This window comes from Phyllobates terribilis, unplaced genomic scaffold (genome assembly GCF_046119375.1).
Source record: "Phyllobates terribilis strain yellow unplaced genomic scaffold, ASM4611937v1 Scaffold_1__5_contigs__length_1240528914, whole genome shotgun sequence".
NCBI lineage: Eukaryota > Metazoa > Chordata > Amphibia > Anura > Dendrobatidae > Phyllobates > Phyllobates terribilis.
This window is the reverse complement of record NW_027362761.1, coordinates 161,101,646-161,125,819: the sequence shown is the minus strand read 5'-3', so window position 1 is coordinate 161,125,819 and position 24,174 is coordinate 161,101,646. Positions and strand designations below refer to the sequence as shown.

Here is a 24,174-nt window from a genome sequence, read left to right as displayed (position 1 = left end):
ACTGCTAGATTGGGGGAAACTGCATCACCTGTCTACAGGATAGGTAATAACTGCTGGATCGGTGGGGACCCCATCACCTATATACAGGATAGGTAATAACTGCTAGATTGGGGGAAACTGCATCACCTGTCTACAGGATAGGTAATAACTACTGGATCGGTGGGGACCCTATCACCTATATACAGGATAGGTAATAACTGCTAGATTGGGGGAAACTGCATCATCTGTCTACAGGATAGGTAATAACTGCTGGATTGGTGGAAACTGCATCACCTGTCTACAGTATATGTAATAACTGCTGGATTGGTGGGGACCCGTTCTATATACCGGATATGTAATAACTGCTGGATTGGTGGGGACCCCTTCTATCTACAGGATAGGTAATAACTGCTAGATTAGTGGGGACCCCATCACCTATATACAGGATAGGTAATAACTGCTGGATTGGTGGAAACTGCATCACCTGTCTACAGGATAGGTAATAACTGCTGGATTGGTGGGGACCCATTCTATCTACAGGATAGGTAATAACTGCTAGATTAGTGGGGATCCCATCACCTATATACAGGATAAGTAATAACTGCTGGATTTGTAGGGACCCGTTCAACTCTCTACAGAATAGGTAATAACTGCTAAATTGGTGGAAACCCATCACCTATATACATGATCGGTAATAATTGCTGGATTGGTGGTGACCCCATCACCTATCTATAGGATAGGTAATTACTGCTGGATTGGTGGGGACCCATTCACCTATGTACAGGATAAGTAATAACTGCTAGATTAGTAGGACCACACCTGCATATACACAGTATAAGTAATAACTGCTGGATTTGTAGGGACCCGTTCAACTCTCTACAAAATAGGTAATAACTGCTAAATTGGTGGAAACCCATCACCGATCTACAGGATAGGTAATAACTGCTGGTTTGGTGGTGACCCCATCACCTATATACATGATCAGTAATAATTGCTAGATTGGTGGAAGCCCCATCACCTATCTGTAGGATATGTAATAACTTCTGGATTGGTGGGGACCCATTCACCTATGTACAGGATAAGTAATAACTGCTAGATTAGTAGGACCTCATTACCTATATACTGGATAGGTAATAGCTGCCAGATTAGTGGGACTCCATCACATAATTACAGGATCTACTATATAATCGGCTTATCCCGTCTGTCTGTCCGTCCAGGAAATCCCGCATCGCTGATTGGTCCGGCCACGGCCAATCAGCGACGCGGGATTTCAGAACAAATCGGGAGATAGCAGGGCTGACTCCGCCCATGTGGTCATGTGACTCACCAACTGCCCATGACGTACTGAACATGTTTTGTCAGTCACAGTGTGTGATGTACTTCTGTCACGTTTAATGAATACGTTCTGTCAGTCACAGTGCTACATAGTTCAGTCACGTTTACTAAACACGGTCAGTCAGAGTGTGATGTACTTCTGTCACGTTCAGTGAACACGTTCTCTCAGTCACAGTGTGACGTACTTCTGTCACGTTTCATTCACCGTGGTACGCGGAACAGGAGACCCCTGGCTGCAGCCGCAAATAGTCGTGATGTAAGCGGAAGCAAGAGCCGGCTGCAGCCGGGGGAATTACGTGCTGGCTGCGCGTGGTCAGCGATGTTGTCACAAGCAGTATTGACAACATGACGTAATTACAAAATTCATTAGGGGCCCCAGGGGGGATACATTGGGGGGTTAATTTAAAGTAGTGCACAACCCATTTAAACATTGCTTTGCTGATTAGTCGCGCCAGGTCGGCCACATACATATTCTAGGATACCCGATGCATTAGAATCGGGCCACCATCTAGTAGGTAATAACTGCTATATTAGTGGAAACTGTAGCGTCGGCGTCCCTGCCTCCTGCTAGGCAGGGACGCTGTTCCCCTCACCTCTCCGCTCTGAGCCCGGTGTCTTCCTCCCGCTCTGCTGGCAGCGCGCGCTGTTTCCCGGCCACGGTGCTTAGGGCGCGCGCGCGCTCCCCCTCTCTTAAAGGGGCCGCGCGCGCCATCCTAAGGAGTCCCCGGCCAATGGCCGGAGGACTTCATCATATATAAGGCACCTCCTCCAAAATGGAGGTGCCCGAGCAATGTTGTTGCAAAGCCTTCACTCTGCTTCAGCCCTCAGGTCCCGTTACCAGTCACCTGCCAGTCACCTGTCAGATTCCTGCTTGATTCCTGCCTGATATCCGTTTACCTGCTTGCAAGCCTGCGGTCCGACGGTCTGCCTTCCGACACCTGTCAGTCTGTCTATGGACCAGCCTGCCCGCTCACCTGGGAGCGCTCACCTGCTACCTGCCTGCTAGCCTACCTGGAGGCTCCGCCGTCACTTGCCATGACCACCTGCCTGTCCAGAGACTCTTGCCTGCTCACCTGGGAGCGCTCACCTGCTACCTGCCTGCTAGCCTACCTGGAGGCTCCGCCGTCACTTGCCGTGACCACCTGCCTGTCCAGAGACTCTTGCCTGCTCACCTGGGAGCACTCACCTGCTACCTGCCTGCTAGCCTACCTGGAGGCTCTGCCGTCACTTGCCGTGACCACCTGCCTGTCCAAAGACTCTCGCCCGCTCACCTGGGAGCGCTCACCAGCCACCTGCCTGCTGTCCTTCTACCCAGAGACTGTCCCTGTCACTTGCCGTGAGTACCCGTCCTTCTACCCAGAGACTGTCCCTGTCACTTGCCGTGACTACCTGCCCTTCTACCCAGAGACTGTCCCTGTCACTTGCCGTGACTTCCTGCCCTTCTACCCAGAGACTGTCCCTGTCACTTGCCGTGACTACCTGCCCGTCTTCCCTAGGAGCCACCCGCTTCCTTACAAGGACCGCCCCCTTGTATCGTTGCTCAGAGGTTCCGCCTCCCAGACCCGTTACAGTTTGCTCGGGCCATGGAACCCGGTGGCACCCAAGCTCCCTCGCTCTCGGACCTATGTCATGAACTGTCCCGTCAGAGGTCCCAACAGGAGTCCATCCTGAGTCATCTACGGAATGTCAACTCTCGCCTGGACACTCTGACTGCTCCACCAGCAACCACCGCTAGTGTCATGACTCGCTGCCCGGCAGCGCCGCTGCCCACCAATACCATGGCATCCTGCCCCGGACCCCGGCTTTCTGCACCTCCTCGCTTCGGAGGCGACCCCGCTCAAGCTCGGGGCTTCATAAACCAGTGCACCCTGCACTTTGAACTCCTGTCCCACCAGTTTATCTCCGACCGGGCCAAAGTAGCCTTCATCATGTCCCATCTCACGGGGGAGGCACTGGCTTGGCTAAATCCTCTATGGGAGGGAGGAGATCCCCTGGTGTCCGACCTGCCAGCCTTTCTCACGGCTTTCCGGAAAGTCTTCGACGAACCCGGACGGAAGACCTCATCCGCATCATCTCTGCTACGCCTCCGTCAAGGAGATCTCACCGTGGGCCAATATGCCATACGGTTCCGTACCCTTGCTTCGGAGCTGGCCTGGGATAACGACGCTCTGGTGTCTGTCTTCTGGGAGGGTCTGTCCGGCCGTATTAAAGATGAACTCGCCGGTCGGGACATTCCTACCACTCTCGACGACTTAATAACACTTGCCACCCGGATTGACATCCGATTCCAGGAGCGCGCCAAAGAGGTCACCCGTGAGAGGAGGTTTCCACGTCTAGCCCCCACCTTCCAGAAATCCGTCACTCCCTCCGTTACTCCCCAGGCACACTCACCTGAGCCTATGCAGGTCGACGAGACCAAGATGGTCAAAACCCGTCAAGACTTACGCCGTGCCGAGGGGAGCTGCTTCTACTGTGGCAGTAAGGAGCACCGGATCCGTTCCTGCCCAGAGAGGTCGGGAAACGCCTGTGTCTAGGATCGCTCAGAGAGGTCGCCCTAGACAAAAGTAAACCCTCTCCATCTCTGATGCTGTCAGTCTCTATCACCTGCGGAGAGAACCGCTATTTCGAACTGGCTCAACTTGACTCAGGAGCTGCTGGAAATCTCATTTCTCAGTCTCTGGTAGAGAAATACCGCATTCCCACCAAACCTCTGGCCGTACCTTTATCTGTCGCCGCCGTGGATGGGGGCCTCTTACCACATCCCATCCAACTCATCACCGAATCCATAACTCTGCAGGTGGGAATGCTGCATTCTGAGAGCATCTCCTTTCATGTTCTGCCTGGACTCTCTCACGCCCTCTTGCTAGGCCTACCTTGGCTCCAGAAACATGCACCCGTGCTTGACTGGCAGACCGGAGAAGTCCTTCGCTGGGGACAGGACTGCCATAGGACTTGTCTAGTTCCCGTTCATCCTGCTCGTCCTTCTCCTACCCCAGTCAGTCTACCCGGTCTACCGGTTCCCTATTGGTCTTATGCGGATGTCTTCAATAAAAAAGAAGCAGAGACATTACCCCCTCATAGACCATACGATTGTCCAATCGACCTGATACCTGGCTCTACTCCTCCCCGTGGGCGTATCTACCCTTTGTCCGCAGCGGAGACCCGGTCCATGTCAGAATATATTGAGGAGAATCTGGCCCGGGGATTTATCCGGAAATCTACCTCCCCGGCGGGAGCAGGCTTCTTCTTCGTCAAAAAGAAGGACGGCTCACTCCGTCCATGTATAGATTATAGAGGCCTTAACCAGATTACAGTGAAGAATAAATACCCCCTCCCGCTCATTCCTGAATTATTTGACCGCCTGAGGGGGGCTAGAATCTTCACCAAACTGGATCTCCGTGGGGCGTATAACCTGGTCCGTATCCGTCAGGGGGATCAGTGGAAGACGGCATTCAACACCCGGGACGGCCACTATGAGTACCTTGTAATGCCCTTCGGTCTCTCTAACGCTCCTGCCGTCTTTCAAGAGTTGGTCAATGACATCTTCCGTGACCTTCTCTACTCCTGCGTGGTGGTGTACCTGGACGACATCTTGGTCTTCTCTCCGGACCTTCCTACTCACCGGAGGGATGTTCGTCAGGTCCTGCTCAGGCTCAGGCAGAACCACCTCTACGCTAAATATGAGAAGTGCCTCTTTGAGCAGACCTCTCTTCCATTTCTGGGCTACATAATCTCTCAGACCGGCCTACAAATGGATCCTGAGAAACTGTCTGCCATCCAGAAGTGGCCCTGACCAGAGGGGTTGAAGGCTATTCAGCGGTTCCTGGGCTTCGCCAACTATTACCGCCTCTTCATACCGCACTTCTCTTCCCGGACTGCCCCTATCTCTGCGCTCACCCGTAAGGGCACTAATCCCAGAAGATGGCCGCCCGAAGCTGAGGAGGCCTTTCTTTCCTTAAAACAGGCCTTCTCCTCCGCCCCGGTGCTGCATCGTCCGGACGGCAACAAACAATTCTTCCTAGAAGTTGACGCTTCCTCCTCCGGAGCCGGGGCGGTACTTACCCAAAAGTCATCTTCCGGAAGAATGGTAACCTGCGTTTTTTTCTCCAAACTCTTCTCCTCTTCTGAGCGCAACTATTCTATTGGAGACCGTGAATTGTTAGCCATTAAGCTGGCACTGGAGGAGTGGCGTTACCTGCTCGAGGGGGCTCTTCACCCGGTAATAATTTACACGGACCACAAGAACTTGGCTTACCTTCAGAGCGCCCAGAGATTTAACCCGCGCCAAGCCCGGTGGTCCTTGTTTTTTGCCCGCTTTGATTTTGTTCTTCATTTTCGCCCGGCAGACAAAAACATCAAAGCTGACGCCTTGTCCCGATCCTTCCTGGTGTCTGATCTAGAGGAGGAACCTAAGCACATCATTGATCCCGCCAGAGTAATGCAAGTGGCCCCTGTGAATCTAAATCGTCTCCCTCCCGGTAGGACGTTTGTAACTGTACCTGATCGGAAGAAGGTCCTACACTGGGGTCATTCGTCTAAGCTAGCTGGCCACGCCGGTCAGAAAAAGACCCTCCAGCTCATTACCCGGCATTACTGGTGGCCTACCCTGCACAAGGATGTAATAGACTTTGTTTCTGCCTGTGTGTCCTGCGCCCGCAACAAAGTTCCGAGACACCTGCCAGCTGGTCGCCTTCTTCCTCTTCCAGTACCTGCTGCCCCGTGGCAGCATATTGCTATGGACTTTATAACGGATCTTCCTGTCTCTGCCGGTTGTACGGTCATTTGGGTGGTCGCTGATCGCTTCTCCCAAGTTGGCGCACTTCATTCCCCTGCCGGGTCTCCCGTCTGCACCCGAACTGGCTAAAGACTTTATCCGCCACATCTTCCGTCTCCATGGCCTGCCCCTCCACATCGTGTCAGATCGTGGGGTTCAGTTCACCTCACGCTTCTGGAGAGCCACATGTAAGTTGCTTGACGTCACTCTGGACTTCTCCGCTTACCATCCACAGTCCAATGGTCAAGTGGAGCGGATCAATCAGAACCTGACCAGTTACCTCCGGCACTTTGTTAATGCCCACCATTCGGACTGGGTGGATCTCCTACCATGGGCCGAGTTCTCTTACAATAATCACGAGAGCGAATCTTCCTCCAAATCCCCGCTTTTTGTAGTCTTCGGTCAGCATCCTCGGATCCCATTTCCCGTCTCCACCTCGGTGGACAATCCGGCTGCGGAATCTCTCGTTCGCGAATTCTCCTCCATTTGGGAGAGCACCCGATCCGCACTCCTTCAGTCGTCCGAACGGATGAAAAAACACGCTGACAAGAAACGCCTGGATCCTCCACAATTCCGTCCTGGAGATAAAGTCTGGCTCTCGTCCAAATATGTCCGGCTCAAGATTCCCTCCTACAAGTTAGGGCCTCGGTTCATCGGCCCACTGGAAGTTATCAAACAGATCAACCCGGTGGCCTATAAATTAAAACTCCCGGCCAACTTGCGGATCCCTAACTCCTTCCATGTATCTCTCCTCAAACCCGTGGTACTTAACTCTTTTTCCAAGTCTACAGGTACGCCTCCTGCTCCGGTTTCCGCTGAGAACGAGTTTGAGGTAGAGAACATTCTGGCCACCAAAAGGGTAAGAGGAAAAACCTTTTTTCTGGTAGATTGGAAGGGGTTTGGTCCTGAGGAGAGAACGTGGGAGCCCCGGGAGAACATCCATGCCCCTCTCATCCTTGATAAATTTCTCTCTGGCCTAAAAAAGGGGGGGCCTAAAGGGGGGGGTACTGTAACGTCGGCGTCCCTGCCTCCTGCTAGGCAGGGACGCTGTTCCCCTCACCTCTCCGCTCTGAGCCCGGCGTCTTCCTCCCGCTCTGCTGGCAGCGCGCGCTGCTTTCCGGCCACGGTGCTTAGGGCGCGCGCGCTCCCCCTCTCTTAAAGGGGCCGCGCGCGCCGTCCTAAGGAGTCCCCGGCCAATGGCCGGAGGACTTCACCATATATAAGGCACCTCCTCCAAAATGGAGGTGCCCGAGCAATGTTGTTGCAAAGCCTTCACTCTGCTTCAGCCCTCAGGTCCCGTTACCAGTTACCTGCCAGTCACCTGTCAGATTCCTGCTTGATTCCTGCCTGATATCCGTTTACCTGCTTGCAAGCCTGCGGTCCGACGGTCTGCCTTCCTACACCTGTCAGTCTGTCTATGGACCAGCCTGCCCGCTCACCTGGGAGCGCTCACCTGCTACCTGCCTGCTAGCCTACCTGGAGGCTCCGCCGTCACTTGAAGTGACCACCTGCCTGTCCAGAGACTCTTGCCTGCTCACCTGGGAGCGCTCACCTGCTACCTGCCTGCTAGCCTACCTGGAGGCTCCGCCGTCACTTGCCGTGACCACCTGCCTGTCCAGAGACTCTTGCCTGCTCACCTGGGAGCACTCACCTGCTACCTGCCTGCTAGCCTACCTGGAGGCTCCGCCGTCACTTGCCGTGACCACCTGCCTGTCCAGAGACTCTTGCCTGCTCACCTGGGAGCACTCACCTGCTACCTGCCTGCTAGCCTACCTGGAGGCTCTGCCGTCACTTGCCGTGACCACCTGCCTGTCCAAAGACTCTCGCCCGCTCACCTGGGAGCGCTCACCAGCCACCTGCCTGCTGTCCTTCTACCCAGAGACTGTCCCTGTCACTTGCCGTGACTACCTGCCCTTCTACCCAGAGACTGTCCCTGTCACTTGCCGCGACTTTCTGCCCTTCTACCCAGAGACTGTCCCTGTCACTTGCCGTGACTACCTGCCCGTCTTCCCTGGGAGCCACCCGCTTCCTTACAAGGACCGCCCCCTTGTATAGTTGCTCAGAGGTTCCGCCTCCCAGACCCGTTACAGAAACCCCATTGCCTAGTTGCAGTATATGTAATAACTGCTTGATTGGTGGAAACTCCATCACTTGTCCACAGGATAGGTAATAACTGCAGTATTGGAGGGGACCCCATCACCTATCTACAGGAAAGGTAATAACTGCTGGATTAATGGAGACTCCCATCACCTATCTAGAGGATGGGTACTAACTGCTAGATTGGTGGGGACCCCAGCTGATCTCAAAAACAGGAGTCCCACATTCCCTATTAATATGGAGCATTGATCACACATGCGTGTTGCTTCACTAATTAACTCCCTCTGATGAATTGCAGAGTTGGTTCTGTGGCCAGATTGTTTTTTTGTAGGAAATGTTTGCAAGCTGCAATCCCATCCTCATGAGGAATGTTGGAGTAGAGAGACTCTACATCCATGGTGGCTAGTATTGTGTCCTGCGGAAGTGGGCCCAGTGCTGACAATTTGCAGAGAATATCCATGGTGTCCTGGATATAGCTGGATGTGCGTCTCACCAAGGGTTTCAAAAACATTTCTCTAGTCAGGGACACTGTATGAAAGATCTAAAAGTTTTAGTACTAAAAGGTCACTTCAAAGATGACCAGGAGAGAAGAATCTGGGAATTCAAACTGATAAAGATGTTTAATTCACTGACAACAGGACTCAATCTAACACCTGGGTTTATGACTCACTACATGGAGTCAATGCACACCTCCACCAGATGGTCTCCAAATAATTAAGCATTCCCACAGACATCTCTTGGAGTTATTTGTAATATTGCCTGACGAAGGAGCCTCTGTGCTCTGAAAGCTTGCACATATATATTTTCTTCTGGTTAGCCAATAAAGGTATCACTGCAAGAATACTTTTGTCATTTTTGGGCATAAAAGTATTTACATCAATTTTTCTGGCTAACACGATAACACAATATAACTTTGTATTGTACATCTTGTTAGTTAAGAAATCTTATGGTGAATAACAATCTCAACTTGTTGTCCTGTGTGAGTTTCCAGTGATAAGCTTGCAGACTATCACTCTTATCTGAGTGTATCTATCTTCCTTTTTCTATGGAGATTGCGAGACCCTGTATTTTTATGGTCAGTTAATCATTGTGAGTGGAGATTACACCTGCAGTTATTATTAAGTGAGCAATAAAGCATTTAGGTGGAACCTCAGTGATACATGGCACAATAAACTGGCTACAGACATATCAGCAGCGAGCTGTCTTTAGTGTGTAGACTTTCCCTCAATTTCAGCATGTCCTAGCGAAATGTTTAGAACAATAATCGATTATGGTGAGGGGAGAGAACACAATGTAAAATCAGTATTAAATTGGTGCATGTCATTTCACGGAGCGCACTGGTCTTATAATCATGTTCTATAAGTCAATATGATCTATTATAATATTTTTCAAAATTGATCATATTAGATCTGTCATGTGGCTCAAAACATGTCAGTAACAATACAATAAATACATTTTATTTTAACAGTTTAGCATTATTGCTGAACAACTTCATTTACGATCACATTGAAGGATAGTTATCATATTTTCTTATATTACATAGATCTTATGTGCTGTTATTGTTTTTTAAAGGGCATCTGTCAGCACAAAATGTTTGTTGAAACCAAGTATAGGTGCTCGGTGTCCTCTTGGGGTGGCCAAACAGTTCAGCACACCTTCCCATCTACATGTTTTACATCTGTCTCTGTCCTTCTCTGGCTTCTGTAAAGTCAGAACTGTCAATCAGTGAAGAGGGGTTGGAGATAGATAGAAAACAAGTAGGTGGGAAGGTGCACAGAACTACTCAGCCACACCCGAGCTTGGTTTGAACAGTCATTTTGTGCTGACAAAGTCCCTTTCACAGTCAGAATGTCATAGCTAGATTATTGTTTTTTTTTTTATTAGTATTTACTTCTGTAAAAATGGCATCAGGGTGTAGCTATTGTGGTAATGGTTGTAGTCTCTATAGCCTAAGGGCCCGAAGACACCTCTGCCACATAGGAAACAATACTAAGGGAACATGATAAATGCTGGGCTTATATATTGCTGGAGGATAAAGCTGGAAGTTACACCTCTGCATAGCATCATTAAAGTGGTTGTCCACTACTCGGACAACCCCGTATCAGTCAACATGTTTCTCCACAGTAAAATAATAACACCTATACTCACCTCCAGTGCCGGTGCCATTTCAATGGTGTCGGCACTGGCTCTCCCGGCGATCACGTCACATTATGTCATGTGATCCCTGCGCCCAATCATCCCTGGCTTCACTCTCTCTGCCTTTGGATGAATCAGACATCAAGAAAGTCAGAGCTGCGTGTTGCCACTCACTTTTTCATAATTCTTGATTAATCCAAAGCGGGGAGAGTGAAGCCAGGGCTTATTGGGCGCAGGGATCACATGACTTAACAATGTCACGTGATCACCGGGTTAGCCAGTGGTGACACCACTGGAATGGCATCGGCACTGGAGGTGAGTATAGGTGTTATTATTTTACTGTGGAAAAACATGCTGACTGATACGGGATTGTCCGAGTAGTGGATAACCGCTTTAAAGAGTTTTAATAGACAATTAGACAATAACTTACTAACCATATCCAGTAAGAAAAGCAATTCTGCCATTGTTGAGTTTAGTTTTTGTGGGAACTTACTGTGCAATAAAAGTGACATGATAACTTTATTCTGGTGGTCGTTATGATTAAGCCGCATTCATAGATCTGTGTGCCATGGTCCGTGATTCACGGCATACTGTATATGAGGCTGTCAAGTTCAGGTCAGGAGTCACTGCTGTCCGTTCTCTTACCGTGACACACAGATTAGTGAATCCAGCCGTACAGCAATATAACATTTATATACTTGTGGCACTTAATGGTATTGTATCTCTGCACCTGGCTGGTAACTACTGTACTTGTGAAAAAAAATGATGATGATGATTAAAAGAAGGAAAGAATAAAAATAATAGCTGATCAAGTTGAAATTTCGTCCTTTATTTTCAACTTTTTTTTTAATTGTGAATAGCAGCCACTAAAGTCAGTCACTTCCCTTAGAAGGAATGATTGTTGGGGAGAATAATATGGCATGCAGCTTTTTTCCTGGAAATTAACAGAAAAAGTAACATACTGAGGCACATGGATATGCAGTATTAATCCATAAAATTTAGTCTCCAAATGATTCATCCATTAAGGATCAAAATTAATGACCAAGTACAGTCATACTTGACTTCAGGTCTTGTATTTAAAGCATCACTTTTTTTTTATTGCAGCGCTGGAGTGATGTTACTAATCTAAGTTCCCTGCCCCTAGTCTTATATTTATCAGCAGCCGTCTTCATGTTTTACCAGTCTCGCCATCTTGTGACCGCAAATTCTGACTGACCGGAAGTCAGAGGTAACAGACACAAGGTCTCATTGTAAGTGTACTTGAACCTCCTTCTGGCCTTGTTCAGGCTCTCATTGACTTACATTGAGTTGTGACAACCGGATCGCCCAGCAAACTCTGCAGTGATGCGGCAGGTCACAAACTGATGGAGACCAACTGGAGCGGCGCCAAGAACAATTGAAGAGGGCGACTGGTGAGTATAAGACCGAGGGCAGGGAACTTAGTTTAGTAGCACCACTCTAGCTCTGGAATAAAAAAAAACACTGGAGTGGTGCTTTAATATGTAGCAGTCACTTGTTTGTATGTTTGCAGTGCTCATGTTTTATGGATAACTTGCTTACTCCTTTCAGCCTTGCACACACATTCTAGTTGCAGATCATTCATTTATATATATTATTCAGGTTCCTTCACATACGGTACATGATTAAACATCATTTTCACCTTCATTGAGTTGTCATTAGCAGCTTTTGTTGTGGAATGTTATCTGAACACTTTTAATAAGCTATATATAACAAATGGGACCCTTTTACAAAAGTGAACTGAGTAACATCATTGACGCTCATTGTCTACATCTCCACATAAGCCCTCATTCACACATCAGTGTTTTTTACATACGTAGAAAAATGGTACCGGTGTCATCAGGGCCTTGAATCTGTGTGTCATCAGTGTTTGTTCCGTGTGTCATCAGTGTTTTTATGGATGGATAACTAAATAAAATACAAAGCTTCTCCTATCCTTTGCAATATTAGTGTTATGCACACGCCCGAACTGACTGGCGTCTGCGTGTTTAGTGATCCCACTGGACCATGAACTGGAGAGTGCCTGGAGGGGCGTAACTAAGTATCTGCCCGATCCGACCAAGGTCGCACGACGGCATACGACGCCAGTGCACCAGGGAGGAACCGAGCAGAGGGACCAGGTGCTACTCCAGGTCAGACCCCGGACACGGCTGTTGACCTACACTGGGGAATACAGGAACAGGCCGGTTCGGCTGGCACACTGACTGGTGGGTATAGGCAGGCACGACTGGTATGCAGGCAGGGGGTACAGGCAAGCACGGCTAGAGTGCAGACAGGGAGGCACTAGCAGGTTGGAGCACAGACGGGATAAGGTCCAATACAGACTGGGACTCAGGAACAGAACCGCAGATGCGGTAGACAAACAGAGCAGAGCGAGGCCGCCGGAGCGGTGAGCAAGAGCAGAGCGGGGCGAGACCGCCGGAGCGGTGAGCAAGAGCAAAGCAGGGCGAGACCGCCGGAGCGGTGAGCAAGAGCAGAGCAAGACCGCCTGGAGCGGTGAGCAAAGGCAGAGCAGAGCGAGGCCGCCTGGAGCGGTGAGCAAAGGCAGAGCAGAGCGAGACCGCCTGGAGCGGTGAGCAAAGGCAGAGCAGGCAAGAACCGCCGGAGCGGTGAGCAAGGCAGAGCAGGCAAGAACCGCTGGAGCGGAGAGCAAGGTAGAGCAGGCAAGAACCGCCGGAGCGGAGAGCAAGGCAGAGCAGGCAAGAACCGCCGGAGCGGTGAGCAAGGCAGAGCAGGCAAGAACCGCCGGAGCGGTGAGCAAGGCAGAGCAGGCAAGAACCGCCGGAGCGGTGAGCAAGGCAGAGCAGGCAAGAACCGCCGGAGCGGTGAGCAAGGCAGAGCTGGCAGAAACCGCCGGAGCGGCGAGCAAGGCAGAGCAGAGGGGACAGGGCTCTGTTCACACAGAACAGACTGGAAGGGAAAGGCAGAACCAGATACACACAAGATACTTGCAATGAAGTAGCGAGTGGACTCTAAACTCACAAACGGAAGTACAGCGACAACGAGTAGGAGTTAGGAGCAGGTTCAGACTCTGCAGAAAAAGGGAAGGTACGGACATAGAGAAAAACAGGAAACAGGTTAGGAGACAGTTCAGACAGGAACTGTTACTGCAACAAAATACAGGAACGAGCCAAGGTAAAGCCAAGTGCTGGTTCAGACAATGCAGGAGAAAGGGAAGGTACGGACATAGAGAGAAACGGAAGCAGGTTAGGAGACAGTTCAGACAGGAACTGTTACTGCAACAAAATACAGGAACGAGCCAAGGTAAAGCCAAGTGCTGGTTCAGACAATGCAGGAGAAAGGGAAGGTACGGACATAGAGAAAAACAGGAAGCAGGTTAGGAGACAGTTCAGACAGGAACTGTTACTGCAGCGAGATACAGGAGCAAGTCTGGGTATGCGGCCCCCAGAGGGCGGGACGAACAGGCTAGGAGCGTGTTCAGACAGGCCTGGAAATACAGCCTCCAGAAAGGCAGACAGGCAGGCAAGAAAACACAGAATAGGACCTGGCACATTCAGAGTGAAAGAGCACACTGAATTAACACGTTGCTCAGGCACCAGCTTCCAGGTGAAGCTGGTTTAAATATCCAGTGACGGACAGCAATAGGCTGAGGACGCATTAGGGGTGTGCCCACAGCAGCTACAAGAAGCAGGAAGAGATCGGGTGCCGCCCTTAAGCAGCCAGAACAGAGGCAAGCAGACAGCATGGAAAGAAGCCAGGCTAGCAGACTGGACTGGTGATCAAGTTTGCGATCTTGCATAGTAGGGGATGGAGCACTATGCAAGAACGCCACCAGGTATGTTACAATTAGGCCTCATTCAGATGTCCGTGTTGCACGTATGAGTTTTATCCTTGTTTTTCCAGATACAACACGTACCCGTTATAGTCTATGGGGTTGTTCAAAAGTCCATGTTTTTTCACAGACCATAAGTCCATTCAAGACTCACTGAGACATGTCTGTTTTTTTGGCAGTGGATGAAAATTGCCAATACAAGTCTATAGTTCTATGAAACTCACATACAGCACATGGATGACATCAGTGTGCCTTCCATGTGTTGTCCGTATTTAACATTGGAAAGGATAGGAGAAGCTTTGTAATTCATGTATTTATCCATACATGATAAACACTGATCCAAACAGTGATGACACCGGTACCATTGTTTTACATACTTGAAAAACACTGACATCCAAATGAGACTTTAAACATAAACCGCATACGGATGGCACAAGGATGCCACGGATGCTATATGTGTTTTACACAGACTTGTATTGGCACTTTTCATCTGTGCTGCCAGTAAAAAACACACGGTCTGCGAAAAAACAAGTACATGTGAATAGCAGCATAGATTATAAGGCTGTGTGCCCACGTTGCGGATTACAAGCGTATTTGATGCGGAATTTCCGCAGCGGAAACGCTTGTAAAACGCTTGTCAATCCGCACCCCATGGTCCCCAATGCGAATCCGCAAGTTCTATGCCCATGCTGCGGATTTTTCCGCAGCATTTTTGATGAGCGGAAAAATCCGCAGCATGTTCATTAATTTTGCGTTTCCGCAAGCGGAATTGCCTTTGCAATGCAATAAAAAACGCAAGGCAATTCCGCAAGTGGAAAACGCGCGATAAACGCACGATAAACGCATGCGGAATTCCACATGCTTTTTTCCGGGAGAGGACATGCAGAAATGAAACAGAAATTTTCTGCTACATTTCTGCAACGTGGGCACATAGCCTAACACCACAGAAATCTGAATGAGGCTGAGGCAGGATTATAAGAAAACAATGCAATAGCCCAATTACTTAAAGAGGTTGTCCAGATTAATATAATATAGTTAATAAGCTTAAAATAGTAAATTGTGCAAATTATTAATATGCTTTTAACATTGCAGGAAATTTCTTGCAGTCTCAGGTTCAGTAGCATCACGCCCAGTCCTGTGCACAGCACATGAGAGAGCTTCCGGTGTCTACATGTCATCTACACTGTGTGCAGAATTGTTAGGCAAATGAGTATTTTGATCACATGATACTTTTTATACATGTTGTCCTACTCCAAGCTGCATAGGCTTGAGAGCCAACTACCAATTAAGTAAATTTGGTGATGTGCATCTCTGTAATGAGGAGGGGTGTTGACTAATGACCTCAACACCCTATATAAGGTGTGCTTAATTATTAGGCAACTTCCTTTCCTTTGGCAAAATGGGTCAGAAGAGAGATTTGACAGGCTCTGAAAAGTCCAAAATTGTGAGATGTCTTGCAGAGGGATGCAGCAGTCTTGAAATTTCCAAACTTTTGCAGCGTGATCACCGAACAATCAAGCGTTTCATGACAAATAGCCAACAGGGTCGCAAGAAGCGTGTTGGCCAAAAAAGACGCAAAGTAACTGCCCATGAATTGAGGAAAATCAAGCATGAAGCTGCCAAGATGCCATTCGCCACCAGTTTTGCCATATTTCAGAGCTGCAACGTTACAGGAGTATCAAAAAGCACAAGGTGTACGATACTCAGGGACATGGCCAAGGTAAGGAAGGCTGAAAAACAACCACATTTGAACAAGAAACATAAGATAAAACGTCAAGAATGGGCCAAGAAATATCTTAAGACTGATTTTTCAAAGGTTTTATGGACTGATGAAATGAGAGTGACTCTTGATGGGCCAGATGGATGGGCCAGAGGCTGGATCAGTAAAGGGCAGAGAGCTCCACTCCGACTCAGACGCCAGCAAGGTGGAGGTGGGGTACTGGTATGGGCTGGTATCATCAAAGATGAACTTGTGGGACCTTTTCGGGTTGAGGATGGAATGAAGCTCAACTCCCAGACCTACTGCCAGTTTCTGGAAGACAACTTCTTCAAGCAGTGGTTCAGGAAGAAGTCGGTATCGTTCAAGAAAAGCATGATTTTCATGCAAGACAGTGCTCCATCACATGCATCCAAGTACTCCACAGCGTGGCTGGCCAGTAAAGGTCTAAAAGAAGAAAAAATAATGACATGGTCCCCTTGTTCACCTGATCTGAACCCCATAGAGAACCTGTGGTCCATCATAAAATGTGAGATCTACAGGGTTGACCAAAAACACATCAAGCAACTGACAGAATCTATGGATGTAAGGCTGTTGAGTGTCATCAGAAAGAAAGGTGGCTATATTGATCACTAATTTTTTTGGTTTTTGTTTTTGCATGTCAGAAATATTTATTTCTAAATTTTGTGCACTGATATTGGTTTACCTGGTGAAAATAAACAAGTGAGATGGGATTATATTTGGTTTTTATTAAGTTGCCTAATAATTCAGCACAGTAATAGTTACCTGTACAAACAGATATCCTCCTAAGATAGCCAAATCTAAAAAAAAAACACTCCAACTTCCAAAAATATTAAGCCTGGATATTTATGAGTCTTTTGGGTTGATTGAGAACATAGTTGTTGATCAATAATAAAAAATAATCCTCTAAAATACAACTTGCCTAATAATTCTACACACAGTGTATGGTGAGTGAGGGGCATTGGCTGACCGCTTACTTTCTAAGTTAGCCTCCTCTGTCAATGTAGTACTAATGATGTGCTGACACAGGAAAGGCTCTTCTGTGCTCAAACTGTTTTCCATTACAATTTGCACAGCTTTGAAGTCGGCCTCTTACGCTTCGACAAACTTTTTTGCACAAGTCTCTTTGGGTATTAATTTCTTGAAATGCATCTCTTATGTAAATTTTCAAGTCACTGACACTTTTTGGTTTTCGACTATAAACTTTGTCCTTGAGTACTCCCCAAAAGAAAAAATCCATTGGGGTCAAGTCTGGTGAACATACCGGCCAATCAAGTGGGCCTCTTCGGCCAATCCATTTATTAGGAAATGTTTCATCAAAATACTCGCAGACTACTGTTGAATAATAATAATATGGAGGGGCCCCATCTTGTTGGAAATAATCACTTTATTTCAAAGAGTCTGTGAGGAATGAAAAGTGGAATCTGATTTTTTGCTAAAGGCAACTGAGCCAGTTTCACTTTACACCATGTTTGATAAATCTCCCCCTTCATAACCTTATTACACTTTCTGTCCACCTACTTTTGGACCACCCTGTATATATATTTACAGAGAGACAGACACCACCGCACAAGCACAACAGTGGTGGCCAGTGTACATCATTGGTGGCATTCACCACTGAAGATCCAATACATGTAAACGTCTTAATTCAGTCCAAATGTATACATACACTGAATAAGGACGTTTATTGGACACAGTGATTTGTGAAGTCTCAGCCAAGTAGGTGGATGCCAGTTGTAAAATACACATTCATTTATACTTACTTGTTCAATGCATTGTGGTTTATTCTTAGTATATATTATTTATGCTCAGTTCACCTCTTATTAAATGAGTATTTTATACATGTTTAGTAAGATCTTATTTTTCCTTTTTAAGGTATTGGACTTGGGGTATTGGTCCGTGAATATGGAAACCTTTCCAATTTGGATAAGATTTACTTTGCATTCCCTGGAGAGATCTTGATGCGAATGCTGAAGCTCATCATTTTGCCATTGATTGTATCCAGCATGATCACAGGTACATCGTATATAATGTTTTTGTTTAGCATAATTCAGTCAGCCTCTCTCTCCTGTCTTACTAGCTGAATGTGCATATACAGTTAGGTCCAGAAATATTTGGACAGTGACACAAGTTTTGGCATTTTAGCTGTTTACCAAAACATATTCAAGATACAGTTATATAATCAATACGGGCTTAAAGTGTAGACTCAGCTTTAATTTGAGGATATGCACATCCTAATTGGCGTAACAGTTTAGGAATTACAGCTCTTTAATATGTAGCCACCTCTTTTTAAAGGGAACAAGAGTAATTGGACAATTAACTCAAAAGCTCTTTAATGGGCTGCATGGGCTATTCATTCGTTAATCCATCACCATTTAAGCAGGTAAAAGGTCTGGAGCTGATTCCACGTGTGACATTTGCATTTAGAAGCTGTTGCTGTGAACATACAACATGCAGTCAAAGGAGCTCTCAATGGAAGAGAAACATACCATGATTAGGCTGAAAAAAAAAGAAGAAATCCGTCAGAGAGATAGCAGAAATGCTAAGAGTAGCCAAATCAACAGTTTGGAATATTCTTAAAAAAAAGAGTGCTCTGGTGAGCTAAGGAATTCAAAAAAGCCACGGTGAAAAAAACCTTCACAACATGAAGGCTTGGTAAAGCATCACAAAGGAGGAAACCCAGTGTTTGGTGACCTCCATGGCTTCCAGACTTCGGGCAGTCATTGCCTGCAAAGGATTTTCTACAAAGTAATCCAAATTAACATTTTATTTATGGTAAAGTTAATTTGTCCAATTACTTTTGAGCCCCTGAAATGAGGAGGCTTCATAGAAAAACTGTTGCAATTCCTAAATGTTTCACAGGATATTTTTGTTCAACCCCTTTAATTAAACCTGAAAGTCTACACTTCAATTGCATCTCAGTTGTTTCATTTTAAATAAAAATAGTGGCATATAGAGCCCAAATCACGAAGATTCTGTCAATGTCCAAATATTTCTCGACCTAACTGTATATTTTAATGGGAAGAGGGGAATATTTTGCTGCTGGACACATTCTTGAGCAAAAAGGCCCAGGCATGTTAGATTTTAACATTTGCTTTCAGTACTCTTTGTGGATGGCCATGGTTAGATTTTAATCCAGGACTCTGTGTTCCAATCCAAAAGTGCTAATTTCTGAGTAGTTGTAATTTCCTGTATTAAATTCTTGCAGTAGGAACACACAATTAAATCAAAGAGAAGAGTGGATTAAAGGTTTTTGTTGACAGGCTGCAGTGGTGTGTCACGAAAACAATCAGTCAATAGGCTCATAATCTCTTGCCAACTACATTGGTATCACCACTGAGCCCAGTGATTGGATGCAGCAGTCATTTGGCTGTTGCTGTAATGTCACCGCTGCAACCTATCAACAAAGGTGGAGGTAAGCAGCAGATAGGCAGGGCCTTATTCTATTATTTTTATTTATATTTCAGCAGATTATTTTAAATCACTTTCGTTATTAAGTTTAAACATAAAAAGTTTAAAAAAATGGTAGCGGGGTTGAACAATAGTATTATATTGAGTCTGTATTCCATAACAATTTGTCAAAGTGTCCTGAATTCAGACTATAATAACCATATTTTATTATTCACTCCACTCAGGTGTTGCTGCTCTGGATTCCAGTGTATCTGGCAAAATCGGTCTGCGGGCGATTGTGTATTATTTCTGCACTACAGTCATAGCTGTGATTCTGGGTACGTTTGTATATTTTATTGGATTGTACATTGTAGTTTTCACAATTAGGCTTGTAGGAATATAGAGAGCTTCTTAGCACCTAAATAATAGTGTTGAGCGAGTATGTTCTATTAACCCTTTCGCCGAGTATGCTCAGGCCGAGCTCTGAGTATTTATAGCTGCTCGGTGATATGGTTGAATCGCTCCCGTGTGCATGATTTGCGACTGTTTGACAGTTTTATTACATGTGAGGAATGTCTATTTCTTACACATTCCTCACATGTAATAAAACTGTCAAACAGTTACAAATCATGCACACGGGAGAGATTTAACCTTATCACCGAGCAGCTGTAAATACTCGGAGCTCGGCCCGAGCATACTCGGCCGTAACATACTTGCTCAACCCTACTAAATAACAATATTGGGTTTACCAAAACCTAAATTGACCTTCATTTTCCATCATATCTAGAGGATGCTTTTCAGCCATTGCTCGCTCTACCTGGTTTCCTTTCCTCTTCTCTGTAATCTCACCCCTCCACCTACAGGCGCCATCTTGTTTCTCCCATGTCTGAGAAATGAGCCTACATGCAAGTGTAATGAAAAAATGCCATGGTGCATGTGTAAAGGGAGATTCTCTCCCTGTGTATCCTGCTTTCTGTGTATTTGATGTCAGACAGCCAAAACAGGAGATATAGGCATAGCACTGGGTACAGGATAAGACAGGAGCCAGGGAAAATTTGGACAGGCAGTTACGTGGCCAAATCTAACATCCACAAACAACAGCGCTGCGTTACTGCAGTAAGTATGTTGGAGAATTCCTGTCTTTGGAAAGGGAAAGCCTACCACTAACTTTGGTACATATATATATTTTTATTAAGATTTTTATAATACAAATATCTTTATAAAAGAATACTAAAAGAAAACAAACAACAAAGAAAATAATAAGGAGAAAACTTGTATTATATTATAATTGAAGGGTCCATCTGTAACTTGTAGAAAAAACACGATAGATAATAAGCATAAATACAATATTGTTTCTAGTGGTATGCAATATTAATCGGAACAACACAAAAATTAGTAGGTTACCATTATATTGGTTGAAGAAGAAATATGTTACTCCAATGTTGCCATCTTCTACTATATAATGGAAATGAGTTGCTTATTTTGGCATGTATAAAATCGTAAAGATTGTGTGAACACATTTTTTCATTAACTTTTGAAATGGACGGTATTAAAGCAGATTTCCATCTTGCTGCTATTAGATTATTGACTACCAAAAAAATATCAATAATGAGAGGCTTATGTGTTAGAGGTATAGTGTCTAAGTTTAATGATACAAGTGCAATCTGAGGCTAAAATTGCATGTATTATCCCTCACAGGAGACTTTATTAGCTAAACTACTTGCTGCTTTGTACAATGATGAGTGGTAAATGCACAATTGTGGAACACTATATACTACAGGACAAGTACTTCCTCCAGTTTATGAAATAGCTGGGCTGGGGTGAATTTGGAGGACATTACAATATTGCAAGAAACAACAAATCTACTTTTATTATTCTTCTCTAGGAATTGTTCTGGTTGTGAGCATCAAACCTGGAGTGTCTCAAAGTGCAGATGATATTGACAGGACAGGGAGTACACCAGAAGTGACCACTGTTGATGCGCTGCTTGACCTGCTAAGGTAAGAGAAAAGTACTTATTGTTACCGAAGTTACATTCATTTTCTTTTCTCGTGTCCCAAAATATGTTATTTATTTTTCAATAGCATTTAATCTATTAGACTGTTGACATAAAAAAGTTATAAAATAGTGTTTCAGGTGTGATTTTCATATTGCCCATACCTGTTACTTGCCACAGGTGAGTTTGAACGAGCATCACATGCTTGAAACAAAGTTATTTACCCACAATTTTGGAAAGGTGACAACAATTTTGTCTGCCCCATTTTTTGGGGCTTTGTGTGAAATGATGTCCCATTTGCCTTTTTTTCTTTGTTTTTTTTGTGTTGTTCCAGTACACACAAAGGAAATAAACATGTGTATAACAAAACATGTGTAATTGCACTAATTTTCGGGGAGAAATACTTCATTTTCTGGAACAATTTCCAGGGTGCCAACACTTTCGACCATGACGCTTTGTTTATAGTCTTACTGTACTGCTTCCATGTCTTTGTTCCGTGGGTTTTAAGCACACTAATATCTCTGTAGTAACTTATTATACATATGCTGAATAGTGTAACGTAGAGAGAGTAGCTGAAGCAGAAAATAAATCTGGAGAACCTACGGTGACAGAATTGTTTTCTAATGATAATATGTCACACAAAAAACTGTAAAAATGCTAACTAACAGAAAGTTCTAAATGTATGTTCAGGTCAACAGTTTAATATTCGTATTCATATAACCACTTTTGTCAGCTCATTATTCTAAGAATTACATTACATATTGTTAACCCCTTTACAGCCTGTGGCGTATTAGTACGCACCAGGCTGTAACCCCCTGTTCAGCGCGGGCTCCGGCGCTGAGTCCACACTGAACCAGGCACATGTCAGCTAATTATTACAGCTGACATGTGCCCGCAACAGCTGCGGGTGGATCGCTGTTAACATGTTAAATGCCACTGTCAATCTCTGACAGCGGCATTTAACATCGCCGCGCCGGAAGCGCGTCACTTACGCCATCGGTGACCCCGTCACGTGATCACGGGTCACCGATGCGTGGGCATGACAACCCTGGGTCTGCAGCAGACTCCAGTGGTTGTCATTAGCTGATCGCTATGAGCACCACCTAGTGGTCGGCTCTCATAGCACAGGAACATTTCTGCTACATAGAGGTGATCTGCTCATCACCTCTATGTAGTAGAGTCGATCAGACAAGTGCTGCTTCTAGTCTCCTATGGAGACTATAGAAGCAAGCAAAAAGTGAAAAAAAATGTTTTTAAAAATATAAAAAAAATATAAAAGTTTAATTCACCCCCTTTCGCCCCATTCAAAATAAAATAATTAAAAAAAAAACCACATACACATATTTGTTATCGCCGCGTTCAGAATCGCCCGATCTATCAATATAAAAAAATTAATCCGATCGGTAAACGGCGTAACGAGAAAAAAATTCTAAACGCCAGAATTACTTTTTTTGGTCTCCGCAACATTGCAATAAAATGCAATAACGGGCAATCAAAACACCGGATCTATCCCAAAATGGTATCAATAAAAACTTCAGCTCGGCGCGCAAAAAATAAGCCCTCACCCGGCCCCACATCCCGAAAAATGGAAACGCTACGGGTCTTGGAAAATTGCGCAATTTTTTTTTTTTTTAGCAAACTTTGGATTTTTTTTTTCACCACTTAAATAAAAAAGAACCTATACATGTTTGGTGTCTACCAACTCGTAATGACCTGGAGAATAATAATGGCAGGACAGTTTTAGCATTCAGTGAACATAGTAAAAAAAATAAAAAAAAAACATCTGTGGTATTGCACTTTTTTTGCAATTTCACCGCACTTGGAATTTTTTTGCCCATTTTCCCGTACACTATATGGTAAAACTAGTAATGTTATTCAAAATTACAACTCATCCCGCAAAAAATAAGCCCTCACATGGCCATATTGACCAAAAAATAAAAACGCTATGGCTCTGGGAACAAGGGAAGCAAAAAACGAAAATGCAAAAACGGAAAATCCCAGGGTTGCGAAGGGGTTAAAGCTAGTAGAATCCAGCAATAAATGCCACCCAAATCATGGAAGGTTGTAGATGGCTAAGTCAGATAATTAAGCTGTAATTTCTTGAAGAACAAAGTACAGAGTAGCTTTTAGCCACGTGAGAAACATGTATTAAAGGGAACATGTCACCAGAAAATCATCCATTGTTTAAATCAGGCTTTTGTGTTAAATGTATTTTGGAAACATTTTTGGCAATGTTTTTTTTCAATATTACAATCTTTATTAAAAATAAAAATGATAAATCTTGCAATTTTCATAGTAGCCACTGGTGCTTTTGTAGACTTTAACTTCCTGTTGTTTCAGGAAATAACACATTTACATTAGCAACAATGAGCGTCCTCTGATCCTATTTTTTTTATTGAAGCATATAATTAGCGTATGCAAAGATCATTGTGAAGGAAGGAGGGAGGAGCAGGTCAGCTGTGACATTCACTTATTGTGAATGGTGGATCCCTTGTTATCAGCTGTGTATAGAGGCATTATCCTTGCTGAAAACTGTTCTTGAAAGGACAGACCCTATGAGTCTAAAATAGCCCAATTGGCCAATGTGAAAAATACTCTTTGAATGCACATTATATTTATTTCAATGTGAAATGCTCTTATAGGACAAATTGTGCTTTCCCCCCTTTTTTAGCATTTCCCATTAAAATCAAAGTTTATTCAGAGAGTATTCTAAACGGTTTTTGATGTGGACATTGGAGCAGAATCAGCAGATCTGCTACAAAATCCACATCAAAAACGGCTTCAAACATGCTTTTGGTGAATGTGCACACTGATCTTTTGAGGAGTATTCGGAGAGTTTCCGCTCAGCTTCTCCTCCAAAAACTCTCCAAAAATCATGTGCCACATGCCCTAAGATTGCTCTTCATACAGTGAGTTAT

At 45.4% G+C, this 24,174-nt stretch overlaps 1 protein-coding gene across 1 annotated transcript in view; it reads left to right on the top strand.

Annotated features, from left to right (window-relative positions):
- Positions 1–24,174, top strand: part of SLC1A1 (solute carrier family 1 member 1) — a 75,590-nt gene that overhangs the window by 21,585 nt on the left and 29,831 nt on the right. Inside the window, exons 2-4 of the mRNA XM_073669169.1 lie at positions 17,746–17,886; positions 19,506–19,598; positions 21,146–21,260. Of these exons, the coding sequence (XP_073525270.1) occupies positions 17,746–17,886; positions 19,506–19,598; positions 21,146–21,260 (349 nt within the window). The remainder of the gene's footprint in view (positions 1–17,745; positions 17,887–19,505; positions 19,599–21,145; positions 21,261–24,174) is intronic.